Source organism: Pygoscelis adeliae, unplaced genomic scaffold (assembly GCF_000699105.1).
Source record: "Pygoscelis adeliae isolate BGI_AS28 unplaced genomic scaffold, ASM69910v1 Scaffold63, whole genome shotgun sequence".
NCBI classification, from domain to species: Eukaryota; Metazoa; Chordata; class Aves; order Sphenisciformes; family Spheniscidae; genus Pygoscelis; species Pygoscelis adeliae.
This window is the reverse complement of record NW_008824414.1, coordinates 6,835,620-6,854,418: the sequence shown is the minus strand read 5'-3', so window position 1 is coordinate 6,854,418 and position 18,799 is coordinate 6,835,620. Positions and strand designations below refer to the sequence as shown.

The 18,799-nt window shown below is 37.2% G+C and overlaps 1 protein-coding gene across 1 annotated transcript in view; it reads left to right on the top strand.

Moving 5' to 3' along the window:
* The first annotated feature begins 376 nt into the window (after positions 1–376).
* Positions 377–18,799, top strand: part of PRMT7 (protein arginine methyltransferase 7) — an 18,667-nt gene continuing 244 nt past the window's right edge. Inside the window, exons 1-16 of the mRNA XM_009320804.1 lie at positions 377–541; positions 1,369–1,405; positions 2,778–2,927; positions 4,354–4,462; positions 4,802–4,914; positions 6,131–6,372; positions 6,519–6,696; positions 7,832–7,959; positions 8,766–8,907; positions 9,401–9,484; positions 10,744–10,791; positions 12,587–12,676; positions 13,370–13,531; positions 15,935–16,009; positions 16,817–16,977; positions 18,135–18,257. Of these exons, the coding sequence (XP_009319079.1) occupies positions 447–541; positions 1,369–1,405; positions 2,778–2,927; positions 4,354–4,462; positions 4,802–4,914; positions 6,131–6,372; positions 6,519–6,696; positions 7,832–7,959; positions 8,766–8,907; positions 9,401–9,484; positions 10,744–10,791; positions 12,587–12,676; positions 13,370–13,531; positions 15,935–16,009; positions 16,817–16,977; positions 18,135–18,257 (1,937 nt within the window). The 5' untranslated portion in view covers positions 377–446. The remainder of the gene's footprint in view (positions 542–1,368; positions 1,406–2,777; positions 2,928–4,353; positions 4,463–4,801; positions 4,915–6,130; positions 6,373–6,518; positions 6,697–7,831; positions 7,960–8,765; positions 8,908–9,400; positions 9,485–10,743; positions 10,792–12,586; positions 12,677–13,369; positions 13,532–15,934; positions 16,010–16,816; positions 16,978–18,134; positions 18,258–18,799) is intronic.

Sequence of the window (18,799 nt, the reverse complement as noted above, 5' to 3'; positions counted from 1 at the left end):
GGGGAGGGCGGTGCGGCCGGTGGTCCCCTCGGCTGTGCCGCTGCCCAGCGTTTGCAGGTCCCTCCTCAGGGTGTGGGGACCCCCTAGAGTGGGTGGTTGGCCTCTGCCGCCCGACGTGCTTCTTCTCGGGGGGAGGTGTTTTTCCTTGAGAATTTACTGGTGATTTTTTTTTTTTTTTTCCGGGCTGAGTTCATGAGGAGGGCTGGGTGACAGATTTGAGCTTACAACATCCTTACAGAAAAAGTGCAAGGTAGTCACCAGTGCTTCTGGCCAAGGCAGGTGTAATAGGGAAAGTATATATATGTATCCAGAGCTAAAGTAATGTCTTGTTGTTTTCACTGGAAGTTTTGTGGGTTTTTTTTCACAGCCAGTATTTTGAGTATTATACTGAAGCCAAGGGAGCAAAGCTGCACATAATACATAAATAACACAAGTTAAGATTGATCATGAAGACCTTTTGTGGAAGAGCTAATCCAACCACTGGTGCAATGGAGTGGTTAGAAGAGGATGAGAACTATGACTACCATCAGGAAATTGCAAGGTATACTGCAAAAACCAGCTTGTTGTTCCACTAAAGCTACAAAAAAGGACAAACCCAACTTTTTATGACCCAACATTCTATCTCTGTAGAAGTTCCAAAGGCATGAGATGAACAGCCTGTAGGACAGTCTAAATGTTACAATACCCTGTGTTGTACAGGGCAGAACTGTAAATGCAGAATTTTGTAAAGTATTCGCCAAGTAGTTTTCTTCTAAATTTTTTTAAACGTTTTCTGAGGTGCTTAATACTGACAGTGACTGAGTTGTGGCAAAATACATTGACTAAATTTTTAAATCTCCAGTGCAACAAATAATTGTTAGTTGCCTGTTCCTGTAGTAACTTTTCTAAGAGCTTAATGTAACGGACAGAGAAACTGGGAAGATTAGATTTTGGGGTATTTTTAAGTAGTGCAACCCATGAAGAAATGGGGACCAAAGAAATTTAAATCTTGGTAACAAATGATAGTTCATTAGTAGGCTGTCTTTCATTGCTGTGTGTTGCTCTGTATGAACCTCCATCTGTCCCAGCTATTATTTCACAGCTGTTTGTCCATAGGTCTATGTATTGGGTCCATTCCTGAAGAGAGGATATATGCCAGCAGTTAATTAGTTCATTTATATGCTGATGACCAGATCACTGAAATGACATTATTCCTTAGATTTGGGAAACAGTTCAGATCCTCAAAGAGCGTGTCGGTTATCTGTGCATTTATGGGCCATAAGGACCAGTTGCCTTAGTAAGAGAAAACAAAGGAGGCTATATAAGATCTAGCAGTTTTGTTGCGCTTTGCGGTATGTAGTATTTTGACTGGAATTTTTTTTATTGTAGATCACGCTATGCAGATATGCTTCACGATAAAGACAGAGTAAGTATAGAAGCAAAAAACTTTCGAATGGTGAGAAAATAGCCATTTCCTTTCTCTTGAATAGTTGTTACTGCATGATTATACAGGTTTCTCTGAAAGATGAAATGATGAAATTTGTGCCCTTTAAGATACCAGACCTGCTCTTAGATCAACAGATGCTGCCTTACATCTGACTCTAGTGTTCTGTTGTTTACTGCAATTTTTACAGCTGATTTAGCTGTTCTATGTTTGACATTTTTGACAGAGAGTGCTCATTAGATGAAATTTCAAAGGCTGTAAATGTGAATCTAGGCTTCTTAGTGTTTATAGGAATGTAAGTAAAGTCTATCTTTATTCTTTTGTGGTATTTTTAGCTCTTATTTACTGCTTAGGATTGAGAAGAAAATTGAGATACCATATCTACAAGCATGATAAAGTCTGGAGTGAATGGTTTAAACGTTTTTTGCTCTAGCCATTTAGTCAACCGTTTCATCAATAACCTTTTTAAGGACTTTTGTGGTGCCTACACTGTAAGTCTTGAATTCATATTGAATTGAAACACACCAGTGGGATCAGGCATTTAATAAGCCATGTAGAGACAGCAAGTTGTGTCTTAAGCAATTAAAACAACTCTACTGGAATTACACATCAAAAGCGTTAACTAGAATTGTTCAGAAAGGGATCCAGTAAACCTTCCAAATTTATAACGTCCAAAGATAGTGTATTCTCTGGAAAGGCTTGATAAATCATTTGGAAAGCAATGTCTTACAACGGGCTGTTATGGAGTAAATATAAGCATACACATATTAATATATGTGTACTGTAGCTGACAGATGACAGCATTTTGTTTTTTTCCTGTTGTTAATGCTGGTATGCTTGTGGCCCCACTTAATGGCACATAACCAAAAGCCAGTATTTACACATTGCTTCTCATGTATGAAAGTTTTCCAGCAGATGTAGAGAGGAATCTAAATCCAAGTTACGTTAGCTCTTGTGCTGTCATAGGCACTATACGACTATTTGAGTGGTGCTGCAGGGGAAAAGTAATCAGAAAAACAGTAGTATCTCACATAGATCTTATTATTAGTTGCTCCAGAAAATACATTGCATTTGTAAATCATGTGTGCACTCTAAATAGCTGACTGATCAATGACGATGTGAATATTGTGATTAAAAATTGATGAACTTTAAGTGGACTGATCCCTCCAAAAACACTTGCTTTTGCTGAAAATGGCTTTGGTGTGACTGTATAGCGTAAAGAATGTCTGTAGGCCTTTTTCTAATTATAAACTCATAGTTGGAGAATGCAAGATTTCTGCACAAAAATTAAAAGTATAAAGGGACAAAAGGCTGCTGATTTTTTTTTTTTAAATTTTTTTTTTCTTCTCCACAGAATGTAAAATATTACCAAGGTATTCGTGCTGCAGTGAGCAGAGTAAAAGAAAGAGGTGAGAAAGCAATTGTTCTAGATATAGGGACTGGCACAGGACTCCTGTCTATGATGGCAGCTTCAGCAGGTGCAGATTTCTGCTATGCAATTGAGGTAAGCATTTGTCACAGGTTGCACATAGTTCTGCATGCGTGTTCGTAGCCTCTTTTTCAGTGCAGTTGTTCTGTCTGCGTGATCAGTGGAGTGGATGCATTTGCTATTTTGTATTGTGGCTTCTGAAGTGCAAGCTTGATACTTTTATGTGTCAAAACCACTTAGGTCTTACAAGAATATAGTTGAAAAGGTATAGTAAATTTTTCATCTTTGGGACGGTTTCTGTAAATGTACAGATTAAAATTACTAAGTAAAGTTTCATAGTATTCTGTCTTCTGTACTTCTTACCAAAACTCAAGTGTAATATGGAAAACTTCAACAAAGTTTTTGAAAAAATGCGAGTGTTCTCTAACCATATTGCTGATCTTCATAAGTTTCACCTCTTGGAGATGGGTTCTCAGACCACTTAATCATAACGTGGACCACATCATAATAAAGAGACTGTCTCAAACTGATTTTTCCATCTCTTCGTGATTAGATAGAGCACCTCCTTTTTTTATTGGCAATTAAGAAACATCCTGATGGTCATTAGCAGCCGTTACTTATATTAAGGATCACAACAGGAACATTTTGGCCGGTTTAGCTTTTTTTAACGCATTTGAAGAAACAAAGAGAAGATTCACTTGTCTGTAGGTCTTAGCTGAAAGAGTGCTGTGTGATTTTTATCCAAGTAAATCTCTACGGTTTTTTTAATCTAGGATTTTGTCCTGTGATCGTTTTTCAGGGACAGTCCTCTTTCATGTAGACACAGGAAGCAATCAGAGAGAGTTGTGCTGGTTTCCAAAGTGGCCACAAATGTCTTGTCTTAAGTAGTCAGATTGTGTGGCTGAGTAGAATATTTAAAATTTTTGAGTTTAAAAACTGGATATAGACATTAAGCCCTTTCAACACGTTCTTAATCATTCTATTATTTTCAAACTATGTACTCTCTCTATTCTTTTTGTTCTGAAGGAAACAAAAATTCACGGTTATGCTGTTAATAAAAGCAGATTTTTGGCATTCTACAGTGACCGTTTCAGTGCTGGTTGTTTTGGGTTCTTTCATTAATTAATTAAATGTCTTGAGCACATATAAGTCTCTTGGGGCCTCTCTTGATGCATATATATCTTTATTTTTGAAAATAAAGAAGTTTGTTTAATGTAAATGCTAAAATATTCTTAATGTGTATTCTTGTCTTTCAAAAGTTAAATTGGAGTAGCTTTTGGAGACAGCTGATACTCAGTTTGTAACAGTGACGTTGGAGCTCTGTGAATTTTTGAAGTGAGGCTTTCTGTCCTGTTTCATGGTAATGAACTTCAAACATAGGAGAAGATACAGAAGATGTTAAATTTTTGCAGGACTAAATTTAGTGTATTTTGTGTTGGTGTTCTTTCATTTTGAAAGCTAATGTTAGCTTACCAGTTCGTTACACTCTTGCTATTTACAGGTTTTCAAGCCCATGGCTAATGCTGCTGTGAAGATAGTGGAGAAAAATGGTTTTTGTGGCAAGATCAAGGTAATCAACAAGCACTCCACTGAAGTCACAGTTGGCCCAGGTGAGAAAAATAGGCTAGGGTTAAAATAATTGGCAAGTACCTGAAAACCATGAAGCAATATGTCTTATTCTTATTTTCCATATGTTTTTAATTAAAACAAGGAAATCCTTTACTCTCTAGAAAGTAACATTGGAAATTTACTTCAAAAGGAAGTGTTGTAATTGTATTTCAGTAGTCATCTTTATTTCATAGTAAACTTCTAAAGGAAAATAATTTGCAGTCTTCAACAGGTTCTCTAACAGGAATATGTTTTTTTAATTACTTGCGTCTTCAGGATAGCATCTTGTTGAAAGACTTATATAAAGTCTTAATATTACAATATTAAATTGTGTCTTTTAGACGGAGATATGCAATGTCGTGCAAACATCCTGGTAACAGAATTATTTGATACAGAGCTGATAGGAGAAGGAGCTTTACCAACCTATGAGCATGCACACAAATATCTTGTACAGGTAAGAAAATAGAAATTGATAGTGTGTCACATTTATCTCTAGAGAAACTCTTCTGTCTTATCTGGAGTAGGATAGAGATTATACTTGATTTAGGCTTCTGTATCCTTTGTAAATACACCATCAGCTGTGCTAATTACTTAGTGAATAATTTACTAGATTCATACCTAGAATAAAGCTATTGAGGTTCATACTGTAAATCACAGGCTGTGAAATTACACTTAGTTGCTTTGTGTTAAAACCAATAACTTGCTGGTTAACAAATGTCTTTCAGAAAGGCATCCAGTTCTGATTTGGAGCTTTCCTTGGTAGTTTGTTCCAAGCTGTTTTAAAAAATGAAATTATTCTCCTGAATTTGGTGGGCTTCACCTCCCAGGCGTTGGTTCGTGTTTTGGGTTCTTTTTCCTAAGGAGCTTTTGCTACTCCGCATGCTTTTTGCCTGTGGAAATACTTTAAACACTGTAATCAAATTAATATCCAGTTTTTTGACATATAATCTAGAGGTATAATTTTAGGGCTTTCTCTTTTACCCTTTCTAATTTCTTCCTTTAATTAAAATGTGGATGGCAAAACTTTATTTAGGTTTCTAGGTTTCATTTCACCAGTTTTACATATAAAGACAAAAGCACTCCATAATTTTTGCTGCCTTCCATATATCACTCTAAATTTTCATTAGTCTTTTTTGTAAAAGCATTGTTCTTGGACTTCACAGAGCTCTTAGTTCACAGTGTTGGTGGTTTTTTTTAGAACAACTTATATGTTTTCTACTCTTTCAACATGGATACAAAGTTGTCATTGCATAAATATTTGAGCCATTATTTTTCTTATTTACTCATTGCAATCACAACTCTGTTTTAATGTTGATAGCTTAGTAGTTGTCTGCCTTGAGAAGCTCAAGATAGATCTCTTATTTCAGAATGAGAATGGAAATGCAAGTTCAACTGAGGCTAGTAAATTGATAATGTTGCAGGGTTAATAAAGTAACCTGGCCTTGCTGAACCACACTGAACAGGATAGATACATGCATCGTATTTCACAGATAGACAAAGAGAAAGTGCTCTGATGGTACAGAAGTCTCTGAAATAATTTGTGTTTAAGATTTCAAAGTTCCCAGTCCAACTTTTCTTTAAATCGGTTCACATTTCAATTGATGTAATTCTCATGCATGTTAATGAGTCAAACTTGTTGAATGCGTTTACCCTTTATTTTGAACACTCAGGAAGGATGTGAGGCAGTGCCTCACAGGGCAACAGTGTATGTCCAATTAGTGGAATCCAAAAGAATGTGGTCCTGGAACAAACTGTTTCCTGTTCATGTCGAAGCAGAGGATGGTGAAAAAATTATTGTCTCCCCTTCAGAAATGGAGAACTGTCCAGGTGTTCCTTCTGTTTGTGATATCCAACTGAACCAGATGCCTTCAAGTGACTTCACTATCCTTAGTGATGTGGTGACAATGTTCAGGTAAGGTAGCCATTGTTTTGTTCAGAACTTTTTCCTGTTTCCTGTTACGCCTTTTATGTAAGTTGTGTGTTCAGCTTAGGAAGCTAGTGAGAATTTCTGAAGAATGCTGAACTATTTCTTTTTACAATTTTCCTGCTTCTCTGCAGTGTGGATTTCAGTAAGCCAGTAAGGAGTGCTTCTACCTACTATAGAGTGCAGCTGGAGCCTGTAAAATCTGGCAAGGCACAAATCGTACTTTCCTGGTGGGATATTGACATGGACCCCTCTGGGATGATAAATTGCACGATGGCTCCATACTGGGTAAAATCCACTTCTGCTTTCCAGGTAAAATACTGAGCCTTCAGATACTATCATCAGATGACTATCAGTAATGATTCTGAGTAAAGGCCATACTGGGTGTGTTAAGCAGCTGTTCCTTAAACTGTATAGGAACTTTGCTAATGTTTTATGTATTGGAAGATGCTAAATAAGCAAATCATAGAAACGTTAACTATAGTATGTACCCGTTTTAGGCTTTCTTTAAATGTAAAACTTAAATGGAAGATTTAATGTAGAGCTTAAAAACTGAAGCTGTCTTCCAGATATTTTTATTTTATTTCTTATTTCTTTTACTTCCAAGAAATAAAGATTTCCACGTATTTTTCCTTAACTAGTCTCTATCCCTGGTGAAAATATTAGTCTGTGGTTTGCTTCCATGTAGTTCTTAAATTAAATTTCCAAATAAGTGTTAAATTTATGGTAATATATTTATACTCCCATAAAAAAGGCTGGTGTGGGAAAATGCTGGGTTGATACTGGATAATTAGAGGAACAGGAGATCGCTATTAAATCAGATTTCTGTGGTTTTGTATGAATGGATTTACTAGTAGGATGAACTTAGTCAAAAGAAAGCTACAAAGTGATTGTTTGCACTTACATGTTTGAGAATAAAATTGAAAACTATCAAGCTTCAGGGCATTCCGTCAGCTTAGAATGACCGATTAGCTTGGAATATTTGCAATGCAGAAAATAACTTTTTGAAACAAAATAGTTGTGCTGTCATATCAGAGTGACACTAAGTGACGTCATTTGATGCATGAGGCTCCAACCACTGGTCACTGTCAGCAATTCAATACAGGTTTCTAACATAAGTGAACTATAGAGGTGAAACAGCATTAATAAATGCAAAGTGTATTTTGGATTTGTTTTTCATTTGATTAAAATATAAGCTTAGCTAGTCAGCAAGCCAGTGGTCTCGGGCTTATTCTGTTGTAAGAAATCTATATAAAGTATGTTTATTCAATATATGGTATTAGTCTTTATTCAGCCCTGCTAATGTGAACAAGATTCTTTCAACTAGTCGTACATCAGTACTTCAAAGTTGTGCCCATTCTTAGGAATTGATTTCCTGCTATTTGTTTACTTTCCATTTACTATTTACAAGTAACTTCCTAAGGTTTTGTATATCAACCCTTTTCAGTGGAGAGATCACTGGATGCAGTGTGTGTATTTTCTTCCAAATGAGGAGCCAGTTCTCCAGGGTGAGAAGGTGTACCTGACTGCTTGTCGTGATGAGTACTCTGTGTGGTACAAGCTGCAGAAAGCCAGGTAACGATACATGTGTGTGAAAAAGGGTGGTATTTTACTCCAAGCTCGAGTATTTGCTGCTCTTAGAGCAGCTATTCTGTAGAAGAGCAAGATAATAACCTAAGGACTAGAAAATGATTAAAAGCCACTTCATGGGCAATGCACAGGTGAAAAAAACACGTTATGCATAAGAACACAGTTGAGGTTTGGACTGCAGGCTCCTGCCTTATATCTGGTGGCATTCTGTGACAGAGAAACAAAAAGCACTCACGGTTAGTTCCTGGAAATCCTAAAATATAGCTCAGCTGAGCTGGCGTATAGGTAAAGGAGTGAAATAATTGTCATTCTGTCTGCATTTTCTATTTTCCTAGTCAGCACTGTCTTTTTGAGATTAATGCCTTTTGCTCAAATCAGAAGGAGCTTAATCATGTTGGTTGTCATGACAATAGCAGCTAACATTTTTAAAGGTGGCACTGATTTTTAAAAGTTAATGTCTGAATTTTATGTGCCTTTTTTACTTTGGAATCCAAATGAGTAACTTTTTTCTAAAAGGTCAAAGCCTAAAATACCTAACCATCACAGTTAGGGGGAAAGTTTGGGGGTTCTTGGTTTTGTCTTTTAAAAAACATGAAAATTGGCCCTTTCTCTCCTTTTCATTTGGAAACGCAAAGCTACAAAAATGTCCCTGGAGAACTAGTAAATTTGAACAAGTAACAGTGGAGTCCATACGCATTAATGTGCGTACTAGCTAAAATGCATAAATGTACCTGTTTGCGAAAACATGTTACTGATGCTGTAGGTAATACTTCATTGAAATGTTTTTCCAGAGGAGAGGAGGAGAATAAAGCAGATGTTCGTGTTGAGAGTCCTGTTTGTAGATGTCAGGCTCATCTTCTTTGGAATAGACCACGCTTTGGGGAATTAAATGATCAGAACCGAACACGCCAATACATCGAGTCTTTGATGAAAGTGAGTGCATGTTGCCTGTAGGTTTTTTTGCTTCTGTGATAGATGTGTGTATTGTTTTATTTGCATTAATTATTTATGGAATTTGTTTCTCCCTTGCTAAAGGACTTTGCTCACAAAGTATATTTTATTTGCATCAGCAGATACAAGTTATATTTTGTCATGAAAACCTTGGTATTACTTTTTTTAAATTGTAAGCAGCCATTTTTGTGTAGGAATTTGTAGCAGCTCAGTGTATTTGTTAGAAGGAGTATTGGTAGTTGAATGAAGACACCCAATACCTTTTTGTGCAAACTTCTCTGACCTAAAACAAGGGGATTACATGAACATTTCTTACACTATTCTGTTGCTTGAAGTGGTTATATTAATCACTGTATCTCCCAGTCCTTATTTGATACGGAAGTGTATAAAGTGGGGAAAAACTGCCACCAAAATGTCTAGAATTTGAAAACTTTTTCATCTGGAATAGGAATAACAATGACTTTATTTTCTGTAGGTTCTGAAAACAGATAGTGTTTGCCTTTGTATCAGTGATGGCAGTCTGCTGCCTGTGCTGGCTCACTATCTTGGAGCAAAGCAGGTACAGTACTTCCTGTTTTTCTGATCTTTGCATTGTAGCTTCGTATTTTTAGTTCTCTCATATAGTTCAGCATTTCCAGCCCATTATTTAATTATTTCTAGTGCCTCTTCAGAGACAAGTGAGAAAGGGGCTCCCATTGTGTTGAAGTGGAGGTTAAATTCATCTCTGATCAAGCTGAAGTCTAGGGAGATGATAATTACCAGTTTTGATGTTTACCGTTGCGTAGCCTTGAAATGAAAGTGGTGTTCCTCATTCCCCACCGATTCCTGTTTGCCATCTTGTATCTTGGTGCTTTTGGAAATACTCTTTCTACTGACCTAAATGTCTGGCAATTTTTTTCTTCTTTCATGTTTGCAATTCCATAATTACATTTATTAATTACAATTCTAGTCTGAAGTGGAAGGTCTGTAACAGCAAGATAGGAAGCAGTAAGAATACTGCGTCTGTGCGTAAATGAGAGCTGAGAGCTGCCTGGCTGTCTCACTTATGTATATATACCTTACTTGATGTATTCTCTCATGGGGCTCTTCAAACTAAAATCTATTATAGTTGGACTGAATATCTGGGAATGTGTAATGTAATGCAATCCTGAGGAAGATGCTAGGCAATTTGTAGAAAGAAATAAACATGTCGAGTTAAACCAGTGATCCATGCCCCCTGTAGTTCCGTCTTTAGTAGTGGCTAGTCACAGACAACTACTGAGGAGAGAGGAAATGAATACGGCAGACAGGGATTTCCATAATATTTTCCTAGCCCTGTAGCAGCATATTGCCTAACTATTCACCAATTTTGAATACAACCTAATTTTCTTCTTACTTCAAAAGGCTGGTGTGCTGCATTGCACATCTGAGCTCTTTCCAGCTGATACAGTAAGATCATGTTAAACTGCTTACAAGGAGTAAGCACTACTGGAGGTTGATTCAGCACACTGGCAATATGCTTGCGTTTGTTCAGGAGTAAATATATACCTAGAGCAAATGTTAATATGCTATGTGCGTCTTAAAAATGGAAAATACATATTTGCATTCTGTTGGGCTTTTTTCTTGTATGGCTGTGAAAACAGCATTATTTAGCCTGTAGTTATTGGGGGTGTTTTTGTTGTTAAAAAGGTACATGAGAGTGGGCTATGGAATAGATGCATGGTTCTTACGAACTATGTTCACTAGGGCATCAAAATAGTTCCTTCGTTGTTCGTTTACATATTCTTTTAATTAAAAATTATGAAGCTAGTTTGACTAACTGTTGTGTATTTTCTTCAGGTGTTTACATTAGAAAACTCTGCTGTGTCCTGTTCTGTCATGGGAAAAGTGAGTATTCAGTTTTCTGTTAAAGCAGTAAATGAACTCATGGCATTTCTAAGGCTGGAGCTGATGCCTTTGATTGTCCTTGCATCAATTGCTTGGAGGTTAAATCAGTTTAATGAATGTATTTGATCATACAGTTTGACAAGACTGTGGGAGGTGGGATATGTTGGGGGGAGGAGTTCTTATTTTTTCCTGGTATTTGTACAGAGCTTCATGCAAATACTTGGAGGAATACATCCTGTTGGAGATACATCCAATCTCATAGCTTTAGCCACAAGCTGAATAGGCCACTGGTGAAGTTGAGCTGAGCAGAGGGAAATACGGTTGCCAGTACTTGATCTCTCCTTGCAGATGCCTGTTGGCTTGTCTGCTTGAGCTGCTGCTCTGCTGCCCTCATTGCATTGGTGATAAAAGCCAAGCTGTTTGTTTCTGGGGATTAGTGGAATGTGAGAGATGCCGTAGCTTGGCGTGCAGCAGTCCTACTGGGAAGGTGGTATCCAGCAGTTCTGTCTTCCAGCTGAGACAAGTTGGGAATGCCTGCTCTGCTGTTTGGCTCTTAGGAGACAGTAGGTAGTGGGTTGTAACTGCAAGCGATGTTTCAGCTGCTTCCTTGGGGTAGAGCACAGAAGGCCCTGTGTCATGGTTTAACCTCAGCTGGCAACTGAGCATCGCACAGCCGCTCACTCACTCTCCCTCCCTGCCCCCCGGTAGGATCGGGGAGAGAACCGGAAGAGTAAAAGTGAGAAAACTTGTGGATTGAGATAAGAACAGTTTAATAATTGAAATAAAATAGTAATAATAATAACATACAAAGCGAGTGACGCACAGTGCAATTGCTTACCACCCTCCAACCGATGCCCAGCCAGTCCTTGAGCAGTGGCCCCCCCCAGCCAGCTTTCCCCAGTTTATGTACTGCGCATGACATCCCATGGTATGGAATGTCCCTTTGGCCAGTTGGGGTCAGCTGTCCTGGCTGTGCCCCCTCCCAGCTTCTTGTGCACCTCCAGCCTTCTCAGTCGGCAGGGCATGGGAAGCTGAAAAGTCCTTGACTAGTGTAAGCACTGCTCAGCAACAACTAAACCATCGGTGTGTTATCAACATGATTCTCATGCTAAATCAGAAGCACAGCACTGTACCAGCTACTAGGAAGAAAATTAACTCTGTCCCAGCTGAAACCAGGACACCCTGCCAGTGGAGTGGAGGCTGTTCAAGCCCCAGCAAAACCCAGGACCCCCTGCCAGTGGAGTGGAGGCTGTTCAGGAGAGGCAGCTAATGTCTAAGAAGTAACTGGAAGCAGCTTCCTGAAGTCATCATTCAGCTGTGTCTGTTTTAGTTGGCAGTATATATTTGAAAGAGATCAATCTCAGCCTGTGGCTTAGGAGTGCAAAAACATGAATGGTAGGCAAATTAGGAGGCAAACCTGGTCTCAAACAGAAGCCAAATGTGCAGTGTATTCATAGCTGAAGTAATTTTATCTTTCTTGACTGTCCTTCCCATATGCTTCAAAGTACAAATGAATGAAGGTGAGGCAACTTTTGTGTTATCTGCCTTTTTATATACTTAATTGAAGGAATATGTAGGGCATGTGCTTTAGTTCACTAGGTGTGACATGTTGGCTTTAAGTGCATGCACCCTTCAGGAATAGACTTGTATCATCCTGATGAGTTACGGTAGGCAATTTTTTTAATAAAATTTCTTTTGGCTATTTTTTTCTTTTATTTTTAATAAAATCATTATTTTGGTATGGGTTTGAGTCTCAACTGTAGCTTTTGATAAAGGCAGTTGCTTTTTTTTTAAGTTTTTTAAAGCAAATCATCTTGAAGATAAAATTAAAATAATAGAAGCACGTCCTGAGTTGCTGACATCTTCTCATTTGGAAGATAAAAAGGTATGTTACAGTTGTCCAATACTGAATTTCAGTGGGGTGGTGGGGAGCAGAAGGTGAAAATGAATCTTGCTTTCCTACTGTGCTACTGTAACCCCAATGAATCCCATTATATCCCAGTTCATATAAAATGTAATGAGTAGATGGTTCAGACCTTGTCCCACTAAAACTAAGTGAGACCAAAGACTGTGGGAGGGTTTTCGCTTTGTTTTGAAAGGGTATGACTTTCCCGTGCTGCGTAATCTACACCAGTTGTTAAGGCAGTTAAACTGGTTTAACTGCATACGTGCTACTAGGCAGTAGCTCTTCTTTCTCAAGCCACTCAGAAGATTGCAGTCTATTTGGAAGTACTGACATCCTTAAATTAAAAATTTCAAAATTCTATGACTCTCGTTACAAAGCCTTCCAACCTGAAACTGCAATATTTTCTCTCAAACTTTGTTGCAGGAAAATTCATTTTAAAATTTGCTAACTAAAAACACAGAAAGATGTCCGTTGTGCAGTATATGCAGTTTGCAGTAATTAAATCCTTACGGAGCAGCAGCAGTTTTTATCCAGATGACTTCACTTGCTATATTGCATTGTCAACTATTGAAGATATAAACAGCCTGTGTTTATTGAGTTGTTGTTCTTTATTATAATGCTTTTAATTACCTTTTTTGTTCTGCTTTTTTATCTCCTACTTTCTTTGCCAAGATTTCTGTTCTTGTGGGAGAGCCGTTTTTTACTACAAGTTTGTTGCCATGGCATAACCTGTATTTCTGGTATGCTAGGACAGCTGTGACCAGTCACCTTACCAACAATGTCACTGTCCTACCTCAGTCTGCTTCTTTGCACATGATGATTGTGGAGTTTCAGGTGAGATTGTTTAGAACTATCCATTTGATATTTACACAAATCCACTTAAAATTGAGTAGTCTTCCAGTATTTTTTAACGATGAGTTATCTCATCTTAATACTGTCCACTTTGAGTTGTTTTTTACTTACCACCTGAGAAAACAGTATTTGGCATTTTGAAGACGAGTTTTGCTATTTCAGCCATCTCTTGTCAGAAAATTAACTTGAGTAATTTTACCATTTTAAATGAAAGGGATGAATGTTTTAAAATGTTTCTTTAGATTAGAGAGATACTGCTGAAGCATGTGAGAATTGTGGTTATTTATAAAATTAGATATTCTGCAAAATACCAGTTTTTAAAATGATGCTTTATGAGTATAAGACTAGGCAGGATTCATAATTGTGTGTTCTTTTTTTTTAACCACTTGAGGCTGTGCACAGTTCTAAATTTGAGCATAGTAGGGGTCACATCTTAAAAATACTTTGAAAAGTTATCTTTCAGAAATTGTACAAATGTATAAGCTTTTTTGCAGTTATTAAGGACTTGGTCAGTAAAGATTGTGAAGAGTTTACCTACAATGACAATGGAAATTAAATAAGTACTTTCATAATGAATATGCGAAGTTTTTGTCCGGTAGCTTAAGTGAGGGAACTCTTTATAGTCTGAAATTGTGTGACTAAACTATACATATCTCTAAATAAAAAAAAATGCCTGTAATATAATGGATGTTCACATAAACATAACCTTCAGTTTATCTGCTAAAAATGCCAGGTCTTTTCTCTCTCTTTTCTTCCCTGTGTCTGGTTCACCAGCTGTGTAGTTTTGTGTCTGAGCCTTCCCTCCCTTAACAGTTTCCTTATTCAAATGCTCTTTAACCTTGTTCTTACTTGCGCCTTTGATTTGTGCGTGTGAAAATATGTATGGTGTTTTTCCCTCTGGGACTAATCAACTATGCTGCATGTTTTTACATACCTTTCAGTTTTCTGCAAAAATGTAGAGAATTGAAATATATACTGAGTAAATAATGTAAATCTGAATCTTGTCATAGGAAGCACATGTTTAAGGCTAATCAACAGTAATCAGACTGAAATAAGCAGTTAATTTTAATTCCATGGTCTCTTACCTAGAGGATTTACTTCCCTAGAACTCAAAGCGTTTTGTAAGGAAGTAAGCATTATTCTCTTTGTTTTCTGGATGAGGAAACTGAAGCATGTGGAGTGATGACTTAAGATTATTCAGCAATCTAGTAGCAGAATGTAGAGTAACATCCATGTCACCTGAACCTCAGTTTTACACTTCTATGTACAGGGCTGTGTTCAGAGATGATTCCACATAGCTATTTTGGTAGAACGTTTAACTTGTGTTTCGTTCCATTAAGCTATTCCAAAAGCTCTTGCTTTAATTTTACCTTTTCCTCTTCGTTCAGTGGTGAATCTAGACTCAAAGACTAGAGTCTGTGGGTTTTTTTAAAATAACCTCTGCATTTACCAGTTCTTGGTTAGACAGAAGGAACAGACATAGTGTTGTAAGGCATTCCGCAGAGCTAGTTCTGTAAGCTGTTCTGTCTTGTCAGAATAGGGATATGTCATTACAGTTAAGCAGTTAGTAAAAGCTGGATCCGGGAGAAAGAATTTGATGAAACTACTTCAGTTATAAACTTGTTTAGTCCATAATTGCATTTAGGAAACAGGATGCTACCTATCTGATTGGATAGTTCTATCAGGTATGCCATTTGGAGATTCTTTACAGTCACTCTAGTTCATGCTGTATTCAGGCATAAATTATGACAGCATTTATTTAAATTTATAGTAGTCCTGCTGCCATCTTGTAAAGTGTAACAATGAACAGGTAAAAATGTATAGATCCACAGCTAGTGAATGTTTTGTTCTACTAAGAGACCACTAATGCAGTCTAAGAAAAGGCAAAAGTTGAACTGAATCATTGTCTGTCCAGTGGATTGCTAAAGCCAGTGAGCATAGTATGAAGTGCCTAAAATGGTTTTACTAATCTTTGGAGTGCTAAAGGGAAGTATGGTAGTCCAATAGGCTGTAAGATGTTTGATGCAACTGGGAGCACTTACCTGTGCTGGGTAGTGGAAATGGGGGGGCTGTAAGGGTTTAATCTTGGCAAATCCATACCTACTCAAAAGTAAACTATGCATAGAGATGGTGGGAAATGTGGCATATTCTTTAGAGGAGTTAAAAATTGAAAACAGTAGCTAAAGAATTAACTGACCTGCGAAACATTTTCCCAGAATACCCTATCTTCTGATTCTTGCAGTAGTTCTGATGGTTTAGGAATTTATAGATAGTAGAGAGTCTTTATCTGACTTGTTATTAAATGTCTAATCTACAGCTAAAATTACTTTTAAGGTTTCCTATTTCCTTTAATAAAGCCGAACAAAATCCTGTTTTCTTTTTTAGGACTTATGGAGAATCCGGAGTCCATGTGGCACCTGTGAAGGTTTTGATGTCCAGACTATGGATGATATGATTAAAGTAAGAAGACTGAAAATAGTTTCAGTACAAGTCTCAGCAAAACAGAACAAAACTCACCTCGGCTTAAAAAAGTATTCAGTGACTGTTGGAAAACTTGTATTTTAGGCAGAACACCATTGTTTTAGTTTTTCATAAATATGGTGGCTATTTAGTTCTTGCAAAACGGTAACTTCTGTGGCATGTGTTTTGGGGTTGTATGTTTCTTCTCACTTGCAAAGCTTTTCAGTGCTTTGCACTGTTTTGAAAATAATTCTGTTCGTTCAAAAAGAAAATTACTGTTCTCAAAATTTTGTTCTGAGCTTGAAATCAAATCATCTGGGAGTTGTTCACAGATGAATCCTGCTGCCTTTACTTGCCCTTGCAGGTACTTTTGAAAGAGAAAAAGGCTTTTTGACTTCCCAGAAATAGATATGAAGGGTGACATTTATCTGTATCAATTTCTAGAGCTGTATTGTAGATACCTATATTTGAGTTAGCCATTTAGATTGCCTTTATAGTCATTGTGGAGGAGTACAGGCAGTTCTAGAGTAGGGTTCATCTCAAGGGAAAGAAAAGTTAAATGTGTTGTATTTTGAAAGTGCCTGTTTCTGCTTGACTTCTGAGGACCATAGTCATAGTGATTAGTTCATGCATGTAGTACATATTTTCCCTTGTGAAAGTGCACTTCCCTAAGAAGTGCAGTCCTGTCCTTTTGAAGCTGCTTTGCTTAAATACTCTGGGTTCAAGACACATAATTAACTTGAAAACAAGGACTGTTTGCCTTTGGATTGTTTTCAGATAGTTTCATTACTTATTTTGTTTCTTCAGAATTCTCTGAATTTTAGGGAATCCAAGGAAGCAGAACCTCACCCTCTGTGGGAATATCCTTGCAAGTCACTCTCTGACCCCCAGGAAGTTTTGACATTTGACTTCAGAAAGACTGTACCGCAACAGTGTCTCAGCACAGAGGGTTCTGTAAATCTTTCACGGTGAGTTTTCTCATTGCAATAAATATTCTTGTCATAATCCATTTTTTTACCTCATATTCAAACTCTTTGTGTGTGTGTGTATATATATATAAAAAAAATACACAATGCGTAGTTAACTACAATAGTTAACTAGTGGGAACATACTTGACAGTTTGCAAAAAAGTGACCGAAAGTTGTGGAAGTTACTCTGGCACGAATTTCCTGTGGCTATTCACAATAGGCTATAACAATGAGGGTAAATTCTTAGATAATATGCCTGTATTTCAAAAACAACATTTTTCTAGATGTTACAATGATTTAAAACTTAAACAGATTAATTTATATTTTAGAGAAAATAAACCATTGTCTGGATGTTTTTAATGTTTCTGTTTGTTCCCTGTTGCTGAGTTCTTGCAGAAAACGCTCCTATTTAGCTTTCCAAATTATTCTAATAGCTTTAAAGTGTACACTATTCTTCCTTTTAACTATAATTCTGACAATCTTGATATTTGTCATGTTTCGTCTGAGATATTTTTCATTATTATCTAACTACAGATTGTACTTAATTCTCAAATTTGAAATGCTGTTAAGAATTAAAAAACGGGAAAGTTGTTTTTAACTATCTAGAGCTTATGTAGCTCAAACACTGCAGTAATTATATGTTTTTCTTTGTGAAACGAAATTCAAGGTTTCACAAAATCCAGAACGATCTGCGTGGGGTCCCTGTGCCTTCGCACCAGTTGTTGTATTTACAGGCAACACGCTAGCATGACTACTGCTCCTTGTGGAGCAGACACCTGAAGTGAGATGGGGTATGTGGTAAATATTTTCTCAAAATTCAGAAACAATAGAATCTGGGGTCTCTGAAGGAAGTACTCCCCAAATATGCCGAATAATTTATGCCGTGTTATCAAGTGCCTGTTAAATGACTGTGGTTCTGAGCAGATTTAGTTATGACATATTCTCCTCTTCCTTGTCTTTTTTAGATTTCATATCTGCAAATACTTTTAAAAGTTGCTATCTGTTTACCAAATCATTCAGCTGTTCAACTTTTTTTCAAGGAAACAAGTTATTCGTGCTTTTACAGCTCTCACCTAAACTATGTGAGGAATGGGTGCAGTGTTTAAGCTGTCAGTACTGTATAAAGTAACAGGTTTTGATCCTCCACCTCTCCCCAGGAAAGGAAAGAGCCATGGAGCAGTTCTGTGGATGGAATATCATCTCACTGCTGATATCTCCGTTAGTACAGGACTGATACAAATTTCAAATGAAAAGGTATTTCTTCAATCTAATTTATTATGTCAAAGTCTATAGGATTAGAATGCTGAAAAGTAGGTCTCTGCTGGCCATGCTTGGTTTATGTAGTGCTCTTTGTTACACTGTTTGAATACTACCTAGACAGAACTAGTAGAACTATCTGTTCTACTAGTTGGGGGAGCAGGAGATGTACCTTAAAATGGGAGAGTCTGAATTGGATCCAAATGCTCCCATAGTTTTGAACCACATTCAGAACTTAAATATGATGCTAGCTCAAAGTAGAATTTATTCATACTAATCCCTTCTCTCAGTTTAACAAAAGCAAAAATTTTGAGGGGAAGGAGTAAGTATTTTCGGTAGTCTATCTAAATATTCTTTGACTAAATCCATTTTTCCTCTACGACTTCACTCTGCAGTGTAGCATATGCTATTTCAAGTTATGCATTCCTATAATGGAATGGATGGCAATGGAAGTGATAACTATCTGATCATTGCATACTGAACTGGGAACAAGAACTCTTGTGCACTTATTGCATTATTACTGTCTATTAATAATATCGTAGAGTTTTGACTGCTTTCACTTTTA